Consider the following 21,559-nt stretch of genomic DNA (forward strand, 5'->3'; position numbering starts at 1 on the left):
GATGTCTGAGCAGACATAGAGTTATGAAAGGCTGAATTACAGTGAGGACTGGTCATCATATTGCACAACATGGGCTCTCCTTTGTAAACCCTTTTCTTTTAAAAAATAAAAAATAAAAAAAATAAATAAAATACTGATCTATGATGAAGAATGAAATGACTGTGACTTAAACTATCAGTGCCTATGCCTATGCCTATGTTAAAAACAAACCACAAAACAAACCATAAATAATGCTGGGAATTCTTTATTAGCAGAAATATGCATCAGGTTTACACAATCGCAGTGACACATATTCCAAAATGTTTAATTCATCCAGAGAACAAGCAGCAGCACAATGAAGAAGCTGGAGGCACAGATCAGTGTCTGCCACTTATAATCGGGAGGCTTCCTACTTAGGGCTGGAGCTATGAAATGTATTTTAATTTGGTCATTTCTCAAATGAATGCTTCTTAAAATGAAGTTTTCATGAATAATGTAAAATGTCTGTTGGGGCAGGCTGTTACCGTTTTTCTGATAGATTTTTGCCAATTAGAGAATCAATCAATCAATTACAGAATTTATTTGTAGTTTTTTTAACCCAATAGCAATTTGCAATTACTCAAAATTAGACTGTTACAACTTTATCGTTAAAGCATGTAAATTTAGGTTTTCAGCTTTCATCACTTTCACCATTTCCATACCATAATTTACTGCAAACAAAAGTAACTCCTGTTATTCACTTGTCCATGGCTTTCTCACATTTAAGTACTTGATCATGTCTGTTGGGGCACAATAATGTTTTTTCTTGGCCATGATACTTTGCATGAACATCATTTAAAAGCAGGTTTACAATATCTCAAACATTTATTTCATCATCATTTTATATCATGGCCGACAGACAGGCATGTTTATTCTTGGTTAACAGTTGTTGTTCTCTTTATTTATCAGATGGGCTTCATCCACTTGACCAGGGATGACCAGGGGGTGGGGGTGGGAGTGGGAGTGGGGGGGCTGGAAGTGCTTGTTGTCTCTGTGGAGAAGAGGCTGTGAAGACAACAGATACAGATACTTACATCAAGTTTGCTGGATTTTTACATGAGTAGGTGTAAATTGTACGTGTTGTTTCATTGTAGTCAACAGAGGGGGACATCAGTCTACAGCTACTGGGTGTTGTATTAAAATGACTACACTTACCCCACAGTTATTTTAAACCATGAAAAAAGATGGTTTCATTATGACAAACATATGTGCCTTTTTTTAATTCACTAAATGTCTTTATATATTAATGTTGTGCAACAAACTTTTGTTCTTAATATTTGTTCATCTTCATCTTTGAGCTTTCCTGATTGTCACAAATATATTTTGAGTTTATTGTTTGTTTTTTCAAGATGACAAGAAAAAAGTCCTGCATAAGGAAATGTAATTTCTCTGACTTCACAAAACGTTCTCTCTACTGCATCAGTTTCCATCCATTACTCTTCAGGTGCAATAAATGCACTTACCTTATGCTAGTCCACGCTTCTCTTCCCTCTGTAAATGACTGAACAGATTGAAGTGATATTAGAAAAATCATCGATCTGTGGCATCCCCTCTTCTAAAAGGTTTTGCACAATATTCTATTCTTATTCATAAAATATGGGAGATTGTTAATTTATAATACAATAATAAATCTACATACAGGTTTAAATTCAACATGGTAACATACTCACCTGAGCCAATGTTGCTGTCTGAGCATGTGACTACAAGAAGAAGAAGAACAACAACAAGTCAAACTTGCTCAAAATGTTGTCATCCATGTTCACAATGTTTCAGCTGCATTATTTCTCTTTACTACCAACTGTGTGTTAATACTGCACATTTGTATCATAAAACATCAAGGAATATCTGCTGTCAAAATATTCTTCATCACCAGACATTACTGTCATACCTGAGTACAGTCTCTGAGGGCAGAACTGGACTTTTCTGCCCTCTGGTGTGAGCGGAGCCACCACCACGTGATAGATGTCCCCACACTGGATGTTGCTAACATCACAGCTGTTTTCCCCGGGAGACGCAGTGCAGGTGAAGTTGTTGCTGCCGCTCATCATCTCTGTGATGTAGCCGTGGCTGCTGCCAGCGCTGCGCCAGTACACCCGCAGAGAGTTACCAGCCATCCTGTAGAGCCTGACACCCGAGGGACAGCAGGCACCTACGAGATAGAGAGACAGTAATCAAGTGACGTGCTGCATTGTTTTATTCTATGTGGACGTTAACTACTCAAAAAAAACAATTTTTGTGGGTGCAAATACATCCTCACTCACTGGACGAGAAGCCCTGATAAGTGCAGTTGGCCCTGCGCCCGCTGTGGCTGAACGCCTCCATGGTGACGGTGTAGTTTGTCCCACAGGTGATGCATCCCATGAGGCAGTGGGAGTCCTGGGTGTGGCAGCGTGCGTGACCACGCGGCGATGTCAGAGAAGTGATGAACGAATGCGCCCCTTTGGCGTGAGACCACGAGACGTTGGTCATTGCCTGAGTCACCTGAGCCACTGTTAGATTCACCGGGCAACAGGGTTCTGAAAAAGAGGATGATATATGTGTACCTCAGTTTATCTAATAATAACATTTATTTCAACCCCACCAACAAAATCTTTTTTTAAATTAAGTCTAAATTAAAGCTTCAAATCTATTTATGGTCCCTAGAATGGATGAAGTTAGTGGGAAAATACAAGTCAGATTTGCAGTGGCCATGTTGCATGACTTTACAAGGGAGGAGGCCCAGAGGAATGCAAAGCTGGTCTGAAGTGTCTAAGATAATGGCAATGCGGTGAGAGGAGGTTAAAATACATTTTGTTTGAAATGTCTGTTAAAAAATTTTTTTATTGTTATTGTTCTAATCATTGGTACACTTTTATATTGGTTTTTCCTCAGTCCAAACCTTGGGTGACTCACCTGTCTCCAGAGAGTCAGAGTAGCTGGGTAAACTCTGGCCAGCGGCGCTGCTCGCTGTGACGCTGACTTCATAGGTGGAGCCACAGGGAAGGTCAGCGATGTCGCAGCTGTTTCCAGTGGTGGTGCAGGTGTGTTTGCCGTCATCTCCCATCGCGCTCGCTGTGTAAGTAGCTGCCCTGTTGTTCGCTGCCCAGCTCACACTGACGCAGGAGGAGTTCTTCGGGTTCAGCATCAGATTCATTGGCATGCAGGGAGCTGATGGGGATGAAGGAGAGCAATAATTAATTAAAAGCTGACTGAGTTCACTGAGCATGTCCATACCTTTTGAGGGTCCTAAATGTTTAGTGCATTTCCATTAGATAAATAATCATCCAAAGCAATTACAGTTATTCAAAACTATCAATTTGTGGTAATTTAAAGAGGCAGTACATCAACCATATAGTCATTAAAACAAAATATACAAGCTTTTATTATACATGCTTTTTTTAATATCAAATTCATTATAAACTCACTGATAAAAATTCTTCTACCAAAGTAAATATGTTTAGCTTTAATCAAGATGAAACGTGAAGCAAAAGTGGGTAAGCTCATTAATATTGTCAAGTATGTGTATTGTAGGCTACACCATATTGAAGTTAATGTGAAGTTTTAATTGTGTTTTTAAATCATTTTTATGTGAAATCTAGGATACAAAGTTGGCCACAGTGCGACTGTACAAGACAGATAAACAGAACCAAAGTGCAAAGTGAAACGGGATATATATATAATGTATATATGAACAGGAGTTTTCAACCTGTGTCTTTGGTGTGAGCTTTGCATGCAAGGTTGCATCCACTGATTTCATTGCAGGGCGTCACCACCACGCTGTAGGCACTGTCACAGCTGAGGTCAGAGAGGGCGCACACCGGGGCCGTGTCGTTACACAGGATGACCTCTGAACTGTCCGCAGCCCGAGTCTGGTAGAGCTCTGCCCCCCGCGAAGCTGTCCACATGATCTCCAGAGTGTCAGCGCTCACCAGGGAGACGGATACACCCTCGGGACAACAGGGCACTGAAAAGACACAGGTGACGCACAGGTAAGCACACGACGATAAACATGTATGATGATGATAAACATGTAATCTCTGCTGCCACTTACAGGTGGTATAGTTGAGAGTCTTTCCTGGAGGACTGGCTCCGGCCTGGTTGAACGCGAGCACAGACATCAGGTATGTGTAGCCACACTGGCAGTGGTAGGTACAGTTGTTGCTGGTGGTGTTACAGGTCTCTTCACCACCATCGCTTCTCTTGATGAAGGCCACGTAGCTGTCAGCGTGAGGCACCGTGTCCCACGTCAGCGTGCAGTTTCCTTCTGTCGACTCCACAAGATCCAGAGACTCTGGAGGGCAGGGGACTGACAGCACAGGGTCACACGGAGTTTAGTCACAATTACATTGAGACAGTGCTTTCAAAGTTGTCTAATGCCGTGTCATATTGGATCCATAACTATCGCAGATGTGGTATTGTAGTCTGTTTTTGTCTCTTTAAGATACAACATGTTTTGATGAACATGTTTACTCAATAATTTTTCTCCAGTAATCAGAAACTAATGATTTAAATTTTCATGAAAATTCACACTTTATCATATGAAGTGTGATAATAACTCTTGTTGCATATGATAAAAAGAACTGATGAAAAAAGTACCAGAAAGTAGTGGTAGGTAATTTTATCTGATGAAGCCCTGTAGCACTTTTGACCTCTTCTCTCTTTTATGTTTTAGGAGAATATGGTGGTAAAATAAACTAATGGCTGTCTCATAAGTAAATCTCAAATATGTACTGTGTGCAGCTCACATCTTATCTGTCCATGCAGTTCAAATCCATTTGTCTGCTTATGTGACAGGGATTTAATTCTTGACAAATTCTTGATCTGCACTTGTGCTTAATTAAACCAGTTTGCAAAAAAGTCAAAACACAGCTCCACAGCAAAACTAGTGGTAAAAAATAACTCCATGGGGCGGCTCTAACTCTGTGTGGACTGAAATTAAACTCTCTAACACATTACATATTTTTGCCTACAACTTGTTGTATAGCTATTACTTTAACAATTAAATGCTAAATCTGATTTGCGGTAGCAGGCGTGAGACATATGGATAAAATCTTTGGTTGTTTGGTGGAAATTTATTTAGTAATATTGAGTGTGATATAAAAAATGTCTGTTAACTAATAGATAGAATAACTAGATGTGAATGTTCCTGATTAATACAGTGAATTAAATACCTGACAAGTCAATGTATATGATCATATTGCTGTAAAAAACTTCTAAAACCTAACCTAAGCCTATAAAATCTATAAATTAAATCTCCCAATATTTGATCCAACTTATATCTGTGTAGTATGAAAGTCAAAATAAACCAATAACAGGTAAAAACAATAAAACAGACAATATTAGCTCTACTACTCACAGGTGATGAAGACCTTGGGGCTGGACGGGAAGCTGGGCCCGGCCTGGTTTGAGGCGGTGACCTGGATAACGTGTACCTCTCCACAGGCCACCGGAGACAGGGTGCAGGAGCTGGACGTGGAGTTGCAGGTGAGGTTCTGGTCACTCATTACAAAATACTCGATGGATCCAAAGACCTCCGCTTCGAGTTCCCAGGACACAGAGAGTTCGGCCACATCGTTACTCATCACCACAGAGACGTTGACAGAAGACGGTGTTGGAGGTCCTGTTGAAAGAAAAAATCATAAAGACACAGCCAGTGATGCATCAAACACACATAAAGTACACATAGGAACACACAAAAACACCAATGAAACAGTCAAAAATATATGTACATACAAACATATACCTGATAGTACTGTGAATCTAGACACTGTGTTACTAAAGTGTACTATTTGAATACCAATTTGATGTTTACTTTAAGTCTTAATATGTTTTTCTCCACTGCATTTCTGAGGGAAATTGTGCCCTTAATGTCACTTATTTATCAAATGGCTGTATTACAAGTTACTTTTTTAGATTAAGATTAAAATGTAGACAATTAGTTGATAAAATATGATGTACCCTACCCAACACACAGACACACTATAGCAACATTTAAACTCTGTTTACATGTAAAACACCAATTATTTAATTTATTCATTCTTAGTTACATTTTATTGCTTTATTCCCAAGCCTCTATGTGTAGAATTTATATATAATTGCTCCATCTTTCCTCTGATGGTGTGTGTCTTCATCCAATCTATGTGTTGCTATCAGCCAAGTAATGCTTAATGATCCGATGTGTCTGTTTCGATATTATCACTGGGAGGCGCCAAAGTTGGACATTTTCTAATTTGACACAAAAAGTTAAACTTTTTAACTTTTCCTCACAATGAAGTATTTTTCCGTTGTGGTATTTCTCCATTAGTAATGAGTAAAGGCTTTAAACTCTTACAGTCTGGGCATCAAAGCTAATATGCTACTTTCTTTGCTAAAATGGGGCAACGTATAAATTAATTCTATTCAGAAAACGTATCTCTTTTTACTTTTAGTTGGTGATGGGATGCCTCATGACAAACACCTACTGGATGACACAGTTTAGCTGCTTTCAATGGGTACAGCCACAGCCAAACAGTTTTTATAGGTCACCTGATACGTATCAATCCAAAATATCACACAGGTGAGAGCTTTATCTTACATGGCAGCAGAACTATGAGCCTAATTATTTGTTTGTATATCTCTTCATATATAATATCTCTCGTTATTATAACAGGATTATCGACTAATAATAGGTGTTAGTGGCTGTTGCTAATTACTATGTGGCACTTTGAAAACACACGCTGTGACAACAAGTGCGTCCTTACGTGTTGTCTGGTTGATGTGCAAACTGCCCTCTCCCTGTCGGCCCTCAGGGTCCCAGGCCAATCCCTTGATCATGTAGAGTGAGCCAGCATCCAGGCCAGAGATGGTCAGATTGGTGTTGGAGGTGTTGTGCTTCATGTTGGTGTTTGAACCAAACTTGTATACGGACAGGGTGTACTGGACAGCGTGAGCAATGGGGGGCCATGACACAACGATGCTGTCGTTGGTGGGAGAGGAGGTGGAGAGCTGAGGAGGAGGCAACACTGTGGAAGAGAGGAAAGTTTGACATGTTTTACATGTGAGATGCTCTGATGGATCAAGACTGCGCTAGTCTTGTTGCAATGGTGTGTAGATGACAAATAACTCCACTGGGCTGTAGTTTATATCCCTACAAGTTCCATCCAAGACTATTTGTCTTTCTTGGACACAAACAAACAGACACAATGTCACTTTAGTAGATAGTGGTAGAGCATTCAGAGCTAAAAGTGTTTGTGCCACAAAAAGTACTGGAGAAAAACTCAGTAAAATCGCAGATACAACAAAAGACTTTGCAATTTTTTTGCACTTTTGACACCAACTTTAAGAGAATATACAGTTTAATATAGTAAAATTGAATCTAACATATTAAGTATAAAATTATTCACTTAGCAAACACATTACATACTGTATGTGTATAGCAAATGTCAAACCATTGAGATAATTGTTCTTTATCTGTTTCCTACCTCTTTGTACTTCTCTTCTGTTTCTTGCTCTGCTGTAATATGAATTACACATTATTTAAGTCTTATCTCGACTTATCTTTTTTTCATTTATTTTCTAGACAGAGTGAAAGAGAGAGATTAAGTACTCATTCCACCACTGAGGGACAAAGGAGATGAGTTTGAGATATTAAGTGGTGTTTGTCCTATATGATGAAATCCAAAGATCCATAATGCTCGTTGCATGTTTTTTTAGCTCATGAGGATCAGATTTTCCCCCCGAGGTAGAAGGGGAGGTGAGAGGTGACAGCTATGTACTCGTGATGAGGTCAACTCTTTGTGTGTTTGACATAGAAGGGTCAGGTATAGGCCCAGGGGGATGCTGATGCATTCCTTGGGTAAGACAAACCTGGGTTTACACACATTTTACTGAATATGATGCATGTATACATTCTCTCACAGTGTTGTATATAATGGTTCTGCTGTGGGACAATGAAGCAGATCAAGTGACTTCTGCAGGACATGATGAGTGATGACAAAAGTGCTCTGTGTCTCTTGGTGAATATGTGACTCATTTCTACGCATAATCCAACCCTATGCCGTTATTTTTCCCGTTTACTCTGTGATAATCTCACACACAAATAAAGATAATATGAGAAACACCAGTACCTGTCATTGCAGTCACAGGAAGAGACGGCTGGCTGCGGCCTCCGCTGTTCACAGCCATGATGCTGAGCGTGTACTCAGTGTACGGTGTGAGGGACTGAATCTCAGTGGGGGAGGAAGAAACTGTATCTTCTCTGTAGAAGCCATTGGAGTTCTGGATGCGTATGATGTAGTGAGTCGCCCCGGACTTCAAGGTGAAGTCCGCCATCAAGGTCCTGCTGTCCTTCGGTTTCACTGTCTGGATGGGCTCCATGGTCTCAGGGGCTAAAAATAGTCAGTTCAGATTAGTAATGGTATCCAACAAGGGGACACTTATTGTAAGATTTTTGGTAGGGGGACGCAAGGGATGGCCTCCACATGATCTCCCATGTTGACTGATTTTAGGAGTTAAATATGGGGAACATTTTATTTCCTCTCTTTATTTCTTCTCATGTAGTTACACCAAATGTAACTACAAAATGTATCATATTAAAATATTTTTTATCATAACTGAAGACCACTATTATCTTTTTTACCCAACTGTAACTACTGTACACATTTATAAAGTATTTTAAAACAAAGTGAAACACACAAAAACGCCAAAATATAAACTAAAAATAGCTTGTTTTGAAATGGAAAATGAATGATCAATGAAGCACTAAGAAGAATATTCTGTCATTGGGTGCAGGTTTAGACCTCACCTGTAGATGACTCAACATTGGCAGCGCTCAGTGTTCCTTGGGAGTTGTCCAGAGCTTTGACTGTGAAGACATAATTGATGTTTGGGGACAGAGAGTTGACAGAGCCCATCACTGTGTTCGGACCAAACTGGGCAAAAGCGATGGGGTTGCTTGGTGAGCTTTTGGGGGCAACGGAGATCTTGTATGAGCTGGCTCCAGAGTACCTGGTCCATCTGAGAATCATTGTCTTGGATGATGCTGAGAACACGGATACTTGGATAGCTGATGACACAGATGAAAGAAAAGGAGATCATTATAGCACTTATCACCCTAAGACATGACATAATCAAGAGTTTGTGCCTGTTCATTCTCATAGATGACAGTGATAAAACATCTACCGTGGAATATATATTAAAAGATAATATACAGTACCCGATTCAGTTGCAGCCTGTAAATATAGATGAGAAAATATTATTAACAATAGTTTATGTAATTATATCAAATCCAAGTTACTACTGCCTAGTTAAACACTTTGAATGTTATTTTTCCATTGCATTGTGCTCTTCCCTTTTCACAACCAGAATTTGAAATAAACTGTCTATTATAATAAATTAAATTTCATTACTGTACCTGTGAGCATATGCCCAGCAAGACAAAAATCACCAGCCACTTCATTGTGCCCATTCTTCACGTCTGTACCTGGAAACACTCCTCTCACTGTTTCTCACAGTGTGCAGCCTCTGTTAGATTTTTTTTTTTAATGCTTCACTCTTAACTGTTTTACCTTTTCTAAAACATATGTGGTATCTGTTTTACTTGAAATACCTGCATCTGGCCCCTCCCACTGGGAGCAAATGTCCAATCCTGCTGAAGCAGAGAGATATAACTTGGGGCAGGTGCAAGTTGAATAGCACGAGAAGGAAACACCTTTGTAGCTATAGGCATGATATTCCATATTCAAGGATGTAGTCAAGGTGCCAAAAAAATACAGGGGTTTGGCAAAGGGACTGGACTTCCCCTACCTAGAGGCCTCAGAGCACTCACATTGAACATAATGAACACATTTTCTAAATTCGTAATTAGTTTTTTAAATTTTAGAAGCCCTTTTATTCCAGATGTTACCAACCACTAAAGACAAACAGGCTGTAGGGAGCACACATCAAAAAAACTTTTACAGGTTGCCAGATCAAAAAAATAAATAAAAGAACAAAAAGAAAAACTGAAGGCAAAAGTCATCAAATAGGTGGTTGTTATTTGCAGTTAATCTACTCACTGGACCAATCAGAACAGAGCTGGATATCATTGTGTGATACTCCATGTAGGGGCCTGGAAAAATACATAAAACAACATTTTACAAGAATATCTCATATAATAGCCTACATAAAAGAATCAGTCAAATGTAAAGTATAAATCACATAAATCATCCAGAGGAAACAATTATAAATACTAAAAGTTCTAAGACTGGATATGAGATAGAAAGTCAAAACCTATAAGTGACTTAATATCTCAAGACTATGAATAAGTATTACATTATTTTTTATGTAAGTCAAAATCTTATTATTTCATACTTTTGATTTACTTAATTATCTCAGAAATTTGTCGTTTTTTTCTCCTCATATTAGTATACAACTCATAATTTCTTACTTGTTTGAAGTAAAATCTTTGACTTGTCTCATAGCTTTAACTTACCACAGGTCATCACTGGCGAAAATGGCCGTATTAATTTATAGATAGATAGATAGATAGATAGATAGATAGATAGATAGATAGATAGATAGATAGATAGATAGATAGATAGATAGATAGATAGATCCATGTTGTTAATAAATCTTTTGCAAAAAAAAAAAAAAAAAAAAAACTACAACAGCGCTCCGACGCACACTTGTTGACGCAGTTGACGTCAGAGTCCGAGGACACGGGACAGGAAGAGGCACGGAAGAAAAAAAAAGATGGCGGGTTCAGAACACGGGCTGAAAAGGATAGTTTGGAAAAGTAAGTTCAACTCAGTGAGAGAGTGTTTATTGTACATGTGAAACACCGTACCACTTCTTTTTCATAAGTTAAAGGCTTAACAAGTAACTACGTGCTGTTTTTATCAACAGTTTCTTCCACAGTGACTTTGCATCTTGGAGTGACAGTGAACGTTACATTTCATTCTGTAGTTGTTATTTTTTTGACAACGGAAGTTTACAAGTGTGGTTTGACGGGAAGAATCGACGGGGTGTAAACAACAGGATACACTGGGGTTGACGCTCCGAGCTGTTGTTCTATCATAACTTTACCGGCCTTGACACTTGTAGTCCATTTTTAGTCGGAGTGAGGTCTCTTTCTATCGACAGGAGCCGCGCCTCGCATCTGCAGGCTGCAGTTAACACAACACATATCAATGTCTGTTTCCTCCCGAATAATGTTTGTGTTTCCCGTGCCGTTGTCCTTATTGCCTGGCTGGGGCAAGGCAAGGATAGATTATCAACCGGGCGAGGAAAGAAAGTCGAATATCAACTATCACTATGCACTTGTCATGTAGAATGAGTGTTTGTCAAAATCTACTTTAAGACCTAATTTACTTGCGTTTATATTGAATTAATTTGTTGTGAAGGTATGTTTGATCAAATTGCATGTATTTTTTTGTCTGTCAAGTAGTTTATTCAATTATAGAAGAAATTTAAGGCTGCAACCTGTCTGACAGTTACTTTCTTTAATAATTGATAATTGATTGTTTAGTGTATATAATAATAATAATGATGATGATATTAAGTTCTCGTAGGGCTGCTTCAATTCAGCAACTTAACCAGTAGCCAGGCCATAGTGCTCTAGAAGTGATCAGTAAAATCTTAAAATCACCTCTAAAATGTCACAAATAAGAAGCAACAGTTACAAATACAAACAAATTGAATTTAATATAATAGAAAACTTTGGAACAATTAATGAATTATCAGACTCATTGACAATTAATTTTCCGTCAATCAACTAGCTAACTTCTGGGTGTCAGGGGAAATAATAAAAGTACCATGTATAATAGGGTAATGGAGGTTAATCCAGCGATTAGTAAAGTTATGGTTAAGGTGCCACAGAGATGACTAGTTGGGGTTAAGAACTGGGCTTGAGGTTTACCTAAGGGAAAAAATAACATTACACTCAGCTGTTGGGCTATTAGGCAAAATTACATCTAGCTACTACAATCTTTGAAGCAAAATATGCCACACGAAGGGTTACCTGACACTGACTGGTAAGTATAAATAGCTTTGTTTTTCATGAGTCATGTTTTTTGTCTCTTACAGGAATAAAAGACACAATTATTACAGACTGCAGAAAATCTGAAGTATGGAAGGTAGGACAACCGTCAATGCAGAGTGAATGGACAACCACCACATTACTGTGACTCAAAACAGAACTGTAATTTATCAATTCGGCAGTGTTGCTTTTTTTAATGTGCGGCTCCATAGCCCAGCAGCGTATTACAGTGTGATACATGATTTGACTGACTGCTACTGCTTCCTCTTCTTCACAGATATTGATTCTGGATCCTTTTACCACCAAGCTCCTCTCATCATGCTGCAAAATGTCCGATCTGATGTCAGAGAAAATAACAAGTAGGTCATGTTGCCATAACAGTGAAACACCTATTTTTACATTGTACTGGTGATAGACTGAATAACTGAAGACCTTATGTTAATGTCTGTAGCTGCTCTGTTAAAACAAATATCTTGTTTTAAATCTCTAGTTGTGGAGGACCTCTTCAAAAGCAGGGAGCCTGTCCTGGAAATGAAGGCCATCTACTTCATGTCGCCAACCACTAAGGTTTGCCATTATAACCCTGTGATGGTCATATTGCACTTTTCATTCTGATGGAGGTTTTTTTTCAGTTTCATTTCAAAGTTTTTCTGTCAAACCGTTTTCTTTTTGTAATTTCTAAAAATTACATTTCATTTTATAGTGTGTGGAAGCCTTCATTGCGGATTTCAAGCACAAACCCAAGTATAAAGCAGCATATGTTTATTTCACTGACTGTAAGTAACAAAAAACTAACCACTCATATAAACCATAGTTGCAAAATAACTGACAAAAAGACCTTTCAACTAACATGATCAAAATGTTTGTTTTATTTGTTTGGCAGTTTATATGCAAACTAAACACATTTCGGTCCCACAGACTGTCCCGACGACCTGTTCAACAATATGAAGCTGCACTGTGCAAAGTACATACGAGTCTGTAAGGAAATCAACATGTCCTTCATGCCACAAGAGGCACAAGTGAGTGGCTGCAGTGTGTGTGCTCTTTTAGCTTCTTTTGTAATGCTCCATTTCCTCTTTTAATGCAGATTCTGTGGTCACTTGGTAACTGAGGGAAAGTTCCATTGTGTTAGTTTGTTTTAGGGCATGTTGCTGCTAGGAGAAACAGATTTGCAATATTCTCAGTGAATCTTTAATGGGTGTTGCAGTGATGTAATGATGTTACAATTTTGGAATTACCTTAGTAACTAGCTGTTCTCTGTATTTTGAAGATTCTCTTATAAAGGAAATTAAAGCTCTTATTTATTTATGTTAGTATTTAGTTCTGGAGCCAGAACATTATTATAGACTAAAAATATCCGTTCGATTCTTTGTTATTTGATTACATGTTCACTTAAACACTCGTTTTTTTATACATTGGTGTGTTGAATCCTTTTCAGGTGTTCACGTGTGATAATCCGAGGGCTTTCAAGAGTATCTACAGTCCAAAGAGTCAGGACAAGAAGAAGACACTGGAGACACTCGCAGACCAGCTCGTCACGCTCTGTGCCACGTTGGATGAGTACCCAGGGGTCAGATACAAGAAGTAAGCCAGAGAAGATTTAGTTTCTCATCGTACAACACACCTCAACCCTCGAGCACAGAGAGACCTTTTACGAGAAAAGCTAGAGCTGAGACCATATAATGTGTTACTCAACTGTTTAGAGCTGGGTTATACTAGAAAAGAACTAGTTAGTGTGATGTATTGTCCGACCACATAAGGAATCAAATGTGTTCATACCTGTCCTGCTCAGCCAAAGGTGGAAAAGAGTCACAGACAAGGGGGAGAAATGATATTGTTTGAAGTGCACTGTGGCTGGTTTAGTTACCCTAGAGATGACATGTAGTTTTAGTGTTTTTTTCCCTGTTACCATTCATATTAATATACATAATATGACTGTGATGACTCATGGAAAGCAATTTATATCATAACTAGGGACAACAATATGGAGAACGCCAAGACCCTGGCAGAGCTGGTGGACAACAAGCTGGCTGTACACTATGAGCTGGATGACAGTGGCAAGAAAAAGGTGAGACACCTGCTGAACAAGGAATGTTGATGGAAAAAACAAGGTCTTAGACCAGGGAGTAAATGGAAACCTCGAAATACAGTGTCTTCTGCCAATGACAGCTTATCAGAGGGTATCAGGGAAAAAAAATACTCCCTTCTTCGCCTTCAGCAGATTAAAGTGTTGTTGCCCTTCACTAGAAATTTGAAAAGGAAAAGTTTGCAGTTGTTGCTTGCAGAACCCGACTGATGTTGGATTTTTGGGGCCGACACCGATACTTAAACTACGAAACTTCACTTCATAAAATAACTGTGAAAACTATAAATACAATTTTTTTTTTTTTTTTTTATAAAAATGCATCGTTATATTTGATGTTTTCATTTGTATATTTCCTCCTATCACCAGGGTAAGACCCAGGCCCAGCTGCTGATAGTGGAAAGAGGATTTGACCCCGTCAGCCCCATCCTGCATGAGCTGACCTACCAGGCCATGGCCTATGACCTCATTGATATCCAGGAGGACACCTACAAGTAATACAAGCTTTTCTCACTCTATTTCTCCATATTCACACTTAGATGTAATATACTCATTTGGCAGATAAGCTATTTTTCAAATGTATACATCTCTAGTTAAAACCAATTATCTGGTTATTTTTGTGGCCAGGTACAAGTCTAAAGATGGCGCAGAGAAGCAGGCCCTGCTGAATGAGGACGACATGCTTTGGGTGAAGCTGAGGCACAAGCACATTGCTGAGGTCTCAGAGTAAGTGTGCAAAACCTGAAGGATCGATGTGTCCTATTCCTGTCTTCCTCACCCAAACCATGACCCCCTGTCCCTGTCCCTGTCCCTTTTTCTTTTTTTTTTTTTTTTAATAATAGACAAATTCCCAAGATGGTAAAGGAAATATCTGCTAGCAAGAAACAGCCAGATGGGAAGGTACAGTGCTGTGCTGCCTTGATCTCTTTAACTTTGTATGTATGTATATACTTAAAATTAATTCCTTGAGTTAACATTTTATTTCTTTTTCTTTCTAGATCACAATCAGTAATTTGGCTCAAATGATGAAGAAGATGCCTTCATTCCGTAAACAGCTGACAGAGGTATGAAGTATCAATAGTGTTACATTGTTTTTGGAGTGTTATCTCTACGACTTTGCAACCATTAGCTTACCTTAAAGTTATCTGTTCAAATTGAGTCAACTTCCAGGGTTGAGTGGGGATTTTCTGGGTGCAACATTTGGGATCTGACATGCCATAGGTTTAAGTGCAAATGTTACTCTGGTATTATTTGCTTCCTACTAGTAATTATAGAACTAAGTGATCATTAAATTGTGGTGTGGTGCTTCAAATGCCTGTTATCACGTGTGCTCGCCTTAAGCATATTTTTAGCAGCAAAACTGAATGGATAGTCATAATTTCTGGCTTCTATGATAAGTATCTTTGTCTATCATTGAAGAAAATTATTTTGAATTCCAGTAACGATACATAGAGATTACTTGTTTTTTTAATACATTTTACTTTTTTAACATGCTTCAGTATACTTTGCTTTTCTCTGCGTTTCAATTTTAGAAAACCGTTCATCTGCAGTTGGCCGAGGACTGCATGCAACAATTCTCAAACAACGTGGAGAAACTCTGTAAAGCTGAACAGGTCCGTCTACTGTTTTTGGTGGAACAGGTGCCAAACATTTTCACCACTCATCCTTGCTTGAGCAAGTCAGTGGGTGGGCAGTTGTTTAGTGAGTGATGCCGACATTTAACAGGTAGAAAACCTCACGAGTGCAAGCATTTATCCTCATGAAGTGTCCTTGAGATGGACATTGTTTTCCAGTCTGACCTCTGACCATCCTCAAATGAGAGACTCAGAAGTGTGATAGTTTTACTGGTCAGTTTCAAAAGATAAACAATGTTTTTTCTACTCTTTAGGACCTTGCAGTGGGGGCAGACGTGGATGGGGTGAAGGTGAAAGATCCCATGAGGACCCTGCTGCCTGTGCTGCTCCACCCATACAGCACCTATGACAAGATCAGAGCTGTGCTGCTCTATATCTTCAGCCTCAGCGGTACGCCTTTCTCTACTTATCACTGTCTGTGCATTAGCAGACTGTCATGTAGCCTCTTGCTCTGTAGAAAATACATTTCCAGGGGCCACTCAGAGTGCAGACTATCAGAGAGACCCAGAACACTAAGGCAATGAAACTCAGTCAGTCGGCCAGGTTATACATTATGGGGCTGTCTTTTCCTAAAGACATCTCGTCTGGTGACTACTGTCATTTTCCAGTTTAGAGTAATAGAGAATTTCTGTCAAAAACAGCTGTAAAATGGACCTAAAACCTAGAATTTCCCATGTTGACCAAGATCCTCACAGCCAGTAAGTTATCTAAGAGGATACAGCCCTAATAAACTATTACAGATTTTCACACTGGTTCGTTTGTTTGTTGTGTGTAAACAGGAACAACAGACGAGAACTTGAACAAACTCATCCAACATGTAAAGATCGAGGATGAACGAGAGTTTATCCTGAACTGGAAAGAACTGGGCGTGCCTATCATCACATCGGTATGTGGAGAAGAGGATTGATTGATTTTTAATGCTTTTGATTGTAGACGAATTCTTTATCCTGTGTGTCATCATGTTCTCATCTTGTTCTGTCATCAGTCCCAACTGAGTCCTGCTTATTGTTCCATGTACTTTTTCTCTAGCCGAGTTTCTTCTCTCGCAAACCTACCAGACGGGATCGTTCCCAGGACCAGACGTACAGCCTTTCCAGATGGACTCCTGTCATAAAAGATGTGATGGAGGTCAGTGAGGGAAGATTAATGTACTGTATAAAGTATTTGTTGTTATTTTTATTTATATTTTTCATTTTTTATATATTCATATTACTGATTCTATCTGCAGTTATCATTCATGCTTGATCACACACATTTATGCCTTTATTTTATCCAATTTACATACAGTTCTGTGAAAACTCTTTTCATCTGCACTTTTGTTTTTTTGCTTTGGTTAACAGGAAGTTTGGTGACTATGAATACGTTAATGAATTAAGTGACATAACTCATAAATAAAAGGATTGGATGCAGCAAGGAGACAGTGATTTAAAATGGGTCTAGATAGGATGTATGATAGGAAAGGAAAAGAAAAATCAGACACAATGTAAGTTATGTCTAAAATTATACATGCAGCTCGATCTAGGTCACTGTGCTACCCTTTGAATGGAATTCGTGAGATAATAATGAACAGAACTATGAAAGCACCACAAAAGGAGGTTATCAGATTCAGGTCATCTGATTGGCAATGTTGCATATACTGTGTGTTTGTGTTGTTTTGTTGTTCTGCTTTATCCATTTATAAAAGACAACATCTTAGCATCTACAAGGCAGAGTACACAAGGCAGTTGTGTGGTGATCCCTTGGGAGGACCCTTCTCTTTCAGCAGCTTCCCTTTGTACTGATCCTCAAATGCTTTTATTGTATGTTAAATGGGTCCCATATAGGAGGCTTTTATAATAAGGTGAGATTATGTTATAGTTTGAAACAGAGGTAGGATGTCACAGTCACCTGCTTCCTTGTTTAAGTTTGTACTATGAAAAAAGTCATATTGAACATGCAATTATCTCATTTACCTTTTCATTCTATCTTGTGATTAAGTTTGCTTGTGGCCGTTTGTTTTGAATCTGGTAAGTTATATTAGGTGTAAGCCATTAGATACGGAAGGAATAATATGTCTATATTATTGTGAGATCTGCTGTTGAGTCGAGTTCTCAGAAATGAATGGGGAACTGAGAGGCAGAGATACTCCACCGTCCTCGGGTCATAAAATTAAGTTATTTCCAAACTCACTAATTTACTGAATCTCAGTTCCGTAATTCTACAGAACTGTACAGACTGTTGTTAACAAATGAAGCCTAATGAACACACAAGAGGCGAGACAAGCAAAATCTTAAGTCTGTGGCTCAACTGTTGCTAGGGCTCTTTGGTATGATTTTTTTTTTTTTTTTTTTTTTTGCTAATGCCATTTGTATGCACTGATTTTTATGTTTAAAACTTGTTAGGTTAGATTAGCAATCATCCAGATGGTGGGAACAGTGGGAACTCTGGTTGATCTGTAACGTACGTTGTTTTGTGTTTTCTCATTTTCACTTTCTAGTTAATATCTGAAAAGCCATTTCATAGACGTCTTCACCACCTGAGCACCTGGTTTTCTGTAAACTGTGGTGACCAGTTTCCTCTTGCAACAGGAAGCAAGAGGAAAGGAAGCAAGGGAGCATAAAATCTGCTTGAAATCAGTTGAAACCAACCTGCTCCTTTTAAAGAAAATCTGCATTTTTTAGCGAACAATTCTTAATACCAAGAACATTGAGCCTCATCACTTGAGAACTAAAAGTCTTGGAGACTGAGAAGTGCTTGACAGCAGATTGTTTCTCTATCTTAAGCTGTGTTGTGTAACCCCCTGACCCATCCTGTAGTTAACAGCAGAAATTGTAGTGTAGTTATGTGCTTTCGCTATAGTTGAAGTATAACTTGGTCACTTCACCTTGTACCTACAGTGAAGAATGGCACCAAAATCATGTTTTTTTCTTTGCCAATCGGCTCTATTCAGTGTAAATGATGTGGGTCTGCTTGAAGTAGTTTCACAGATGATGTTTTATGTCATTAAAATGAAAGGTCAACTCTCACTGTCAGTGTAGCCTTTCTAAATACTTTAATATAATACTTTAATACTAAATATTTTTAATATTATTATATAAATTAGAAGTTCTAGCTTTATGTGCATATGAATATAAGTAGGATATGTCATAAAATGTACCAACAAAATCAATGCTCAAATCTATGAGGGAATTAACTATTACAAACAACAGATAAATTAAAGATGTGTTTTTATTTTTTATTCAGGATGCCGTGGAGAACAAACTGGACACCAAAGAGTGGCCCCACCAGTCTGAGTGTCCCGCTGCCTGGAATGGCTCCGGGGCTGTCAGGTGGGTTTCTGTGAATGATCACAGTAAACTGGGTCAGTAAGCTTCTGGATGTAATTCTACCAGAGTTGTGATCTGATCAGCCTTTTTTCTAAGGTTGATCCCAATTACAAACTTAAGATCAAACCTTTCAGATAATGTGAAAGCCAACACTTTTTCCTGGTTTCAAAGTTTTGCATAAGTACATGATATTTTCCAATTTTAAACACTGCTTTACCCTTTCTTTATAGCACATATTACTCAAAAGTAATAGGTAGCTCTTTTCATTTTCATCTGAAGAAACTGGTTGACAAAACAATCCTAGGGACATGTTTTACACTGAATTTGAATTTAGAGACAAACGCAGACAGTGAAAGGGTGATGAATCAGCGCCCTCCAGTGATCATTAGTGCTACTGCATCCAGCTCCAGCTTTGTATTGAGGTGTTATGTGGGATTGTTGAAAGTGTCTGGGTCAATTTTTGGGGATCTAGAGATAGTTCTGAATATTTATCCATCACTCATTCCCTGTCTTTCTTGCTGGGATGTTGATTTTTCTGATTCTTTCTGTAATTTGAACATGTAGCCACCAGATTTTCTTTTAAATTTGTCTCCGTAAATCCTCTATCCGTCGATCTGCTCTGCTCCACAGCGCCCGTCAGAAGCACAAAACCAGCACACAGGATGAACGCCGGGGTGGTTCACGCCTCATCATCTTTGTTATAGGAGGAATCAGCTTCTCTGAGATGCGCTCAGCCTACGAGGTCACCCAGGCAGTCAAATCCTGCGAGGTCATCATAGGTGAGCATTAATACAAGATCATAGGTTATATCACCTTTTTCTCTAGGCATCTTTCAGCATTTTGACTTCATTTTATATCTCATGGTAAGTTTGTACTCAGTCAAAATGGAAAGAATATTTCTATAATTCTTATTGAACCTGGTTGGCAATAGAAATGATATGATGACTTACTGAGTTGTGGTCATTTAAATAAACTGAAGGTGGCTTTGATCTTTTGCCCTGAAACACCCACTGAAATGTAAACTAACAGCCACTGCCTGTTTTTATGTCCAGCCTTTTAACACCCACTGCTGGAGCCAGTCAGAAACGTGTCGGGGTTTTATGCTCTAATTTGGGATCTAACTGTTTATACTTTGATTCTAGGGTCTTCCCACATTTTGACCCCCACGAGTCTCCTGGATGACATCAAGGCCCTAAGCAGCGGCCCCATGGAGACTTTCACAATAGAGGAGAGGAACAATGCCTGAGCAATCTGGCCCTCCAACTAACAACCCCCCCCCAAACTCTTACCGTCTCCCTACATCTCATATCACCCAGCACAGTGCACTCAACTCAACTTCCTGAATGGAAGACTGAAGGGAATTTACCTTATACTCATCTTTATGTTTTAATACTCTTTTCAAATCTAATGCACATTTACGGTAGGTATGAGGAAAAATTCTCTTCTAAGCAGATTTCCATGTTGAAAAGCTTTTGCCATAAGACTGTGGTCTGCTTATGGTGTTTATACACAGCTAAATAATATAGATCATATTAAAAGTGAATTGACCTCATCCTACTAAGAGCTTTTTAAGTAAAAATTCTGCTCACCTTTATTGCCTTTGTCCTTAAGAAAATACTTGTGAGGTTTCATGTTAAAAGACCTGAGAAGCTCAGAGACAAACTGGATGGAGGGAATTAGCACAAAGCTAATGTATATACTGTATGTAAGCACTGAGTCCTTGCTCTACCATTTTGACTTTTTCAGTCACTGCTGTTTATAAACACTTAATGTAATTTTGAAGAGTGTTTTTAACATAGACTATTTACGTTTTTCCTGTATTGAACAACTGACTAATAAATGGATGAAGTGGTTCAAAATTTGTAAGAGTTCCAGTTAATGTTGATGTGTTTGTAGACTGGGAGGGAGTTAAATATATCAACTCTGTGTTAGATGGTTACAGAATAATTTCTGTAGCCTAACTTGTTTCTATACTGTTGTGAGAACAAAGTTAACAAAACAATGTAAGGGAATTAGTTTAGCACTTGAATGGGCTGAAAAGTGGCTGAGTTAAAACCTGATTCCTGTTATTGCTTTGACCTGATTCAACTATACACCAAGGGGCTCAGATATGTTGTTGGATAAAACAAATGTGTGCGTGTGTATCTGGATAGGTGGAGTAGTTAAAAGAAACATAGAAAAATCACTACAGTAGTAACTTAATATTCATCATCAGAAAAACCTCAACCATGTTCACTAGACAATCAGCAGGAGCACCAGCGTCCAGCTGCTCTTGTATCTGCTCAAGAGACAATAGGTGAAACCAGGATATTATGAGATTTTGTAATATAATAGATTAAATCTACCCTACTTCTGCAGGTATGATACTTTAGTTACATGGCATTGAGAATGTTAATCACATAGTTAAGACTGTACACAATACAGGAAAGTGTACATATTTCCTGAGTGTTTTCAAAAGGGTAAACATGAGAGGGGTGTTGAATCTTTAAGTGGTGAGGCTTTGTACTGTAAGTGAATGCAACAAATGCTACACTGTAGGCTGGAT

General features: G+C 38.7%; 2 protein-coding genes across 3 annotated transcripts; one reads left to right on the forward strand and one right to left on the reverse strand.

Moving 5' to 3' along the window:
• Positions 1 to 228: 228 nt before the first annotated feature.
• LOC130170468 (fibronectin type III domain-containing protein 7-like) lies at positions 229 to 10,509 on the reverse strand. Of its 2 annotated transcripts, none has more exons than XM_056377744.1 (15): positions 10,448 to 10,509; positions 10,032 to 10,084; positions 9,191 to 9,206; positions 8,780 to 9,040; positions 8,103 to 8,363; positions 6,738 to 6,998; positions 5,354 to 5,617; positions 4,049 to 4,303; positions 3,704 to 3,961; positions 2,911 to 3,165; positions 2,280 to 2,534; positions 1,907 to 2,167; positions 1,689 to 1,718; positions 1,482 to 1,519; positions 229 to 1,023 (listed from the first exon to the last, which is right to left on the reverse strand). In XM_056377744.1, exons 1-14 carry the CDS (start codon positions 10,455 to 10,457, stop codon positions 1,488 to 1,490), a joined length of 2,472 nt encoding a protein of 823 aa, XP_056233719.1. In that variant the 5' UTR covers positions 10,458 to 10,509; the 3' UTR covers positions 229 to 1,023; positions 1,482 to 1,487. The 2 variants fall into 2 exon arrangements, with proteins under 2 accessions (XP_056233719.1, XP_056233720.1); XM_056377745.1 differs by having other exon boundaries at positions 9,389 to 10,084; positions 10,448 to 10,493.
• A 136-nt stretch (positions 10,510 to 10,645) lies between these two features.
• Positions 10,646 to 20,873, forward strand: stxbp3 (syntaxin binding protein 3). The gene is made up of 19 exons (XM_056379403.1): positions 10,646 to 10,750; positions 12,040 to 12,089; positions 12,270 to 12,351; positions 12,483 to 12,559; positions 12,696 to 12,768; positions 12,911 to 13,011; positions 13,431 to 13,576; positions 13,967 to 14,060; positions 14,445 to 14,569; positions 14,703 to 14,801; positions 14,918 to 14,975; positions 15,074 to 15,139; positions 15,608 to 15,688; positions 15,964 to 16,099; positions 16,489 to 16,595; positions 16,739 to 16,837; positions 18,932 to 19,017; positions 19,645 to 19,793; positions 20,157 to 20,873. The coding sequence occupies exons 1-19, from the start codon at positions 10,708 to 10,710 to the stop codon at positions 20,258 to 20,260; spliced, it is 1,776 nt and encodes a 591-aa protein (XP_056235378.1). The 5' UTR covers positions 10,646 to 10,707; the 3' UTR covers positions 20,261 to 20,873.
• Positions 20,874 to 21,559: the final 686 nt, after the last annotated feature.

The sequence above is a fragment of the Seriola aureovittata genome, chromosome 6 (assembly GCF_021018895.1).
Source record: "Seriola aureovittata isolate HTS-2021-v1 ecotype China chromosome 6, ASM2101889v1, whole genome shotgun sequence".
Classification (NCBI taxonomy): domain Eukaryota; kingdom Metazoa; phylum Chordata; class Actinopteri; order Carangiformes; family Carangidae; genus Seriola; species Seriola aureovittata.